We start from the raw sequence: 6000 nt of genomic DNA, 5'->3' as shown, positions 1-6000 counted from the left end.
GCACCTCGAAGCCCAAATTTCAATTTTCCTTCTAGATTTCTCAGAAATAATGTTTAAATTTGATTCATGGAACATCATACGGCATACCTACATTGTTGTAGATGTGTTTGTATAAAGGAAGCTCATAGAGGAATTGATACGCTGGTAACAATGGGTTGCAATATGTGTTTCAATACAGGAAGCTCATGTTTCAGTACCGGAGTTTTGATACAAATGATGGCAGCTTATAGCGATTGTGATTATATTATATTATTATGAGTTGTTAAGTTTGAATAACAACATTTTATTGGTTCTCAATCTTTCAAATTTTCGAAAAGCTGTTTTTGTTATCTTTAAATACGATATTAAACACTGAAAATCATCTACTGTATCATTCAACACTACCACCGCCAGTACGAGCAGTGAGTTAAATATTATGTTATAAAGTTATGTAAGAGTTTTGATTTTAAATGAAATAAATACAATAATATAGCCAACATACAATATTGTTCCACTGACAAATTCCTAAATCAGTAAAATATTGAAAACCTTTTCTTAACATAAGAGATGTATTTCAAGTATGATGAAGGTTAGGTACGGTACCATTATGTAGACTACTGAAATCCATGTATCAGAAACGAAAATTTTTTGAACCCAATTGAAGAGCTATATTATTAAGCTTTTTGAACGAACATTTCAAAAAATATGTGTTGAATTGAATCTTTTTCAAATGAAATATGCCACATTCTATCACTGAGAAGATAGGTAGGCTACGAGATGACACAAACTCTTCCAGTAAGAGTAAAGATGATGTGATGGAGGCTATAAGGTTGTCACAAGACAATCCATTCCAATAGCACTCATAGCGTAAGGGTAAAGAGCTCGGCTTCAAAGCGGAAAGGTACTCGGTTTGAGTCCCGAAGAAGTTTTAATTTTTTTGTTCTCAATTTTTTCCCTCGAAACGTATTATTATAAATTATTTTTTAAAGGAAGTTGTTTTCATTACGATTGAACTTGGATTTTATCAAATAATCATTTAATGTTAAATTTTGCAATCAAGTTAATTAATTATTAATAGGTATGGTAGTACTTCAAGAAAGGAAAGAGCTAGCTTAAACACGTATACACATATGTGGAGGATAGGAAAATTATGTTTGACGCATCATCATGTTGCTGGACTGATTTACTTGGAATGTTGCATTTAAATTTTTAATTAACCGAGGATTCTTATAGGCCTATTTTCAATTCTTCTAGATTTTATTACATCAAGATTTCAGTTTGTCAAGTTTTAAAAATACCCTTGCGAAGCACGGGTTGCCTTCTAGTATCTCATACACAAAGGTAATTTGATGATGGGTGTGTTTGAGAATCCTATTCAGATTGAAAATACTACTTTACTATGACTTTAGAAATCGGGTCCGCCATTTTGGATCCGCCATTTTGAATGCAAATTTTTTTTCAAATAGGAAGGTGGTCATGCGATACATGACTTTGATACAGAATTTCAAGAAAAAATGAATGGTGAAAACTGCACATCGCAAACTGCAATCTTTATCACACCCACTATAAAATTACCTTAGTGTATGAGATATTTTGCCGTTCTCAGACTTTTTTCTCTTCTTTCTGCTTTAAATAATATTTATTAATAATGTGAATATATTCAAAACAGTTTGAGATATCGATGTGCTATTATTGCCATTCATTTTTTCATGGAATTCCATATCGAAGTCATGTATCGCATGACCACCGTCCTATTTAAAAAAATAAAGTTGCATTCAAAATGGCAGATCCAAGATGGCGGACCAGATTTTCAAGTGATAGTAGAATAGTATTTTTAATTCAAGTAGGATCCCCAATCACACCCACCGTCCAATTACCTTTTTTATGAGATACAAAGCCGTTCTCAGAGTTTCACCCAATCTGTATAATTAAGACTTTTCAAAAAATATAAAATGATGTCTTAATAAAGGAGAGAAAGGAAACTTTTCAGAAGCAGAAAAATAATGATGGAAGAAGTAGGTTACCAAACATTAGCTTTCATAATTTTTAACTTTGAAATTGATTAATTGAATTGGATTAAGAAAACCTACAATTACAAATTACTAACAGATCAAGTTAGCAAAAGTACTCATGGAAATTTATTCAGAAGTTAATATTCGAGCAATTAAAGAAAAAATGTATTCAAACAAGTAATAGGAAAACTAAATCAACAGAAAATAATGATTAAAAATTAAATACAACAATTACCTGTAAAAGCATATTTGAAGGGGAAAACATTTCTAGTAAAACTTTATGAGAAAAAGAAACTGAAAACTGAAGAAATCATGTAGAGTTCCAAAGAAAAATTACTTTGAAGAAAGATTTACATATTGAGAAAGAGAAGAATTGAAAAAAGTATTAACCCTTCTCAGGTAAATAAAACTTTTAACTGAAGATTAGCTGACTACATCTTCTTTAAATATTAAGAGGTCATAGAGTTATTAAAAACGCCAGACAAGAAATGAGAGTGTCTTTTCTCTATGATACTCAAAGCAAGAATGAATAAAAAATTAGAATAAGGACGACTTGTTTACCGCTTCAATCCGAAATACATGTGGTGTTTTGACAAATGATTGCAAAACCAACAGGGAAAAATCAGACAAGCTGTGTAACTGATGGAAACAGAAAACCAAGAGAGAGAGTTAAAACTAGATTAATAAAATAGTGCGGAATACTCGATTAGTGTTCTTTTTGTCTTACAATGAACAAATAAGAGAGATGAAGTTGTTTTTCGAATTACAAAATCTTCCACTACTTAGATATTAATTAAACTGTCAAAACTAGCAAGAAATATGTTACAATGGTTGAAACAAGGAAGGAAAGCTTTAACGTATGCCTGTGATATTTCTGTGTAATTTATCAGGTAGTTTATCAGTGTAGAAACCTGCAACAATATGATACATTCATGAATAAATTACAAGAAATTTACATTTCTTATTCCATTTATATTCATAAACCTAAGCACGGCACCACGTCTTCATCAATATTATTATTTATTATATTGTATTTGCTCTGCATAGAGCAAAACTACTCGCAACAAGTACAAAGGAACTGATAAAGATGTTTCTAAAAATGATCAACAAACTAATGAAAGAATCCAAGTTCATGAACATGGAAACTTCTATAACTTAGGAAAATTCAAGTCATAACAATGCATAACATTCTTCACAATATTTGGAGCCCCGTTGGAATGCTTGCATACTCGGACCCGCACCTGACTGTCAACCCACACATCTATGATTCACCCCTTCTTTTTGAGCTGCCGGGCCAAAACCAGTAGTTTCCTCCTTGTGGCAGATTGACTTTGGTTGATGTAAATCAGACCCTGGCCATCTCCCCTCTTGATGACCCCAAGCCTTCTCCTCTGCTCCATCAATTCGTCGGCGTCGAGATACCTGACAAATCTGATGATTATAGCTGGTGGTGGTGGAAGTGAGAACGTTGTTGCTCTGTGATTTCCAATAGGCGTCCTTTTCTCCACCAATCTATGACAGGTGTCCACCATATCTGGAGACATGGTGGAACCCACCACCCGTACCTGTCCACCTTTGTCAGTCACCTTCTGAAGCACATTCTCCTCCGTTTTTGCGGGAATACCTTGAATTTAGTGAGTATTTCCTCTGGAATGCTGCTTATGCCCGTCCAAACGCTCCTCAGTGATCAGTACCTTCTGACTAATCACGTCCTGTTCCTAACTCAGAGAGTTATAAGGCCTTGCTGATAGTCTATCATTCCATCTCATTCATTGGTAATCGCAGTAAGCTCTTTGTGTATTTCTAGACTGATGCCAACAATAGTTTAAATTTCTAAGGACTTTTCAATTTTTTTATGGACTCAAATGGAGTGGAGTTTCCCTTTAGCCAAACCATACTCTGATCCCTATTACCGTTAACTTGTGAAGAATCAGTTAGTTGAACACTCAAGGAACACTGCTTCTTCATACACTCGGTAAAGGACCATGTCAAACCGTTCATAAATGATGAATCCTCTGGCTTAATGTTAAGGCAAGAAATATGGAAATAAGACATACACTAGCTACAGCAAAGTTTATCCTTTGGATCGCGACTAACAGGTTGCTTACATTTGCCACAATAACTATCTTAAATGCTTGATTTAGTAATATTCTTTATCGTTTTGGAGGGATGGATTCAAGGATCCAAAGGATCCAAGAACCCCACACGTGAACTGTAGCTTATTGTGTTCCCAAGTAGTATGTTAGTTGGGCGAACCAATACCTGTGTTCTTTACAAGAACCAGGAGTTTTCCCCTATACTAACATTCCATTCATCACCCAACGCGTTGCTTGTTGCAATCCAGTGTGATATGCTTGGCAGTCTCTTCAGACTGATTTGTCCTCCTGAGTTCCACTCCAGGCTTCCTTAAAAGGTTCTATCGCTGAGGAAGGGGTGGCCAAGCTGCCTCTGGGGCACCCTGCCACCCTTGACTCAGCCACTTGACCCACATTGATGCCGGTAGTTTCCCTCCGAAACTGCCTTGATGGGGCAGATCCCATGGGTTTGAAGGCAAGGCAACTTCTGGAGTTGGCTTGAGGTCCATTTTAGTAGCCTCCAACGACAAACATGGATGCTGTGGGTGAATTCTGGTTTTCAACACTTTCTTGAGTACGATGATCCACTCAAAGCTCCCCCAACCCAGGGGGCGATTTAGTAATAAGTACATTCATATTCAATTATTTCAAAATGAATAATTCACTGTAAGCACTCACAAGTAGATTGAAAAGCTCAAGCCGTCCTTAGGGCAAAACTAATCATTGTTGAAAATAAGGGAGCACAAAACAACACTACTGTCTCAACCGAGCTCTGGCTGCGTACTGCCAGAAATATGAGGTATCAATACTTTAAAGTACTGAAGAATCATGTTGTTTATCCTTGAATTATCTATGACTCATATATATTTTTTTCAGTTAAAAATAGTAGCAGCAAACAAAGGCGTAAACGGTCGTTACAATAATGTAGTTGATATTGAATTGAAATCCTGTGATTTTATATATAATTTTGGCAGCAGCATAGCCAAGAGCTTGAATGAACACTGCAACATAACATATGAGTGCCCACAGAAGAAGGTGAGTATTCACATGCCATTGAAAAGAGATTATTAGCATTGATTATATTTGAAGAATGCTAAATGTCCAATTACAAACCATCTTATTTCATTTTGCATTGCGATTCTCTGAAATATTTTTCAATGACAGAAAGTTTCCTTTCTACTATCAACAAAGACTATCTCAAAACAATAGCTGTCATGCAGTTATATGCTTGCTACTATCAAACCCTCAGACTACATAAACCGTCAGGATCGTCAGACTATACCAGCCGTCAGGCTCGCTTTGCTTGCATTGTCTGTCTAGCAAGGGGGCACCAGCCCCTGGACCACCGGGTGTATCATCTGGAAATAGGATCACATTTTCCAATTGATCTTTCTTCTTTCCATCAATAAGTCAAAATAGTCTTACAAGCTCGATTCATTCACCAGTTATACATGAATTATGAATTATATGAATGTATGTATTATTATGAAATATATGAATGTATATGAATTATGTAATGAAGATTTAAAAAATCTTCATTCTTATCGTAATTAAAATATTCAGTTGTTTCTTAACTGGGGACTTGGTTAAGATATTATGAGAATTATTATATTTCAGTGTCAAACAAACCCTCTGAAGTGTCAAAATCTTGAAAAAAGAAACTCTCTAACTTAGCACTACCAAGTACAATACCTAAACCTGTGTACACTTTAGGGCTGTTTCCCGAACTCCAGATTTAGCAAAGCTTTAGACTTCAAACAGCTGGAGTGAGAAAATAGGTTTTCCGAAATGGGTGTGGTCTTAGTCAACGTTCAAATTGAATCTCAAAGAACCAGAAAATTGAACAAAGAATAAAATGAGAGAAAATAGTGTATTGACAATCTAACTCTCAACACTGAAGCTTCTATAACAATTGATGGGAAGCATAGAATGGT

The 6000-nt window shown here is 35.2% G+C and overlaps 1 protein-coding gene across 8 annotated transcripts in view; it reads left to right on the top strand.

Moving 5' to 3' along the window:
* LOC111054660 (tyrosine-protein kinase Drl) overlaps window positions 1-6000 on the top strand; it is a 189674-nt gene that overhangs the window by 87555 nt on the left and 96119 nt on the right. The window contains exon 3 of one of the 8 annotated variants that reach the window (XM_039419552.1): window positions 4943-5101. The exons of the other annotated variants lie outside the window; for them this stretch is intronic. Coding sequence (XP_039275486.1) covers window positions 4943-5101 — 159 coding nt within the window. The remainder of the gene's footprint in view (window positions 1-4942; window positions 5102-6000) is intronic. 8 annotated transcript variants of the gene reach the window in all.

Source organism: Nilaparvata lugens, chromosome 1 (assembly GCF_014356525.2).
Source record: "Nilaparvata lugens isolate BPH chromosome 1, ASM1435652v1, whole genome shotgun sequence".
NCBI lineage: Eukaryota > Metazoa > Arthropoda > Insecta > Hemiptera > Delphacidae > Nilaparvata > Nilaparvata lugens.
The sequence above is the reverse complement of the archived record's forward strand: the minus strand, read 5'-3'. Positions and strand labels throughout refer to the sequence as shown.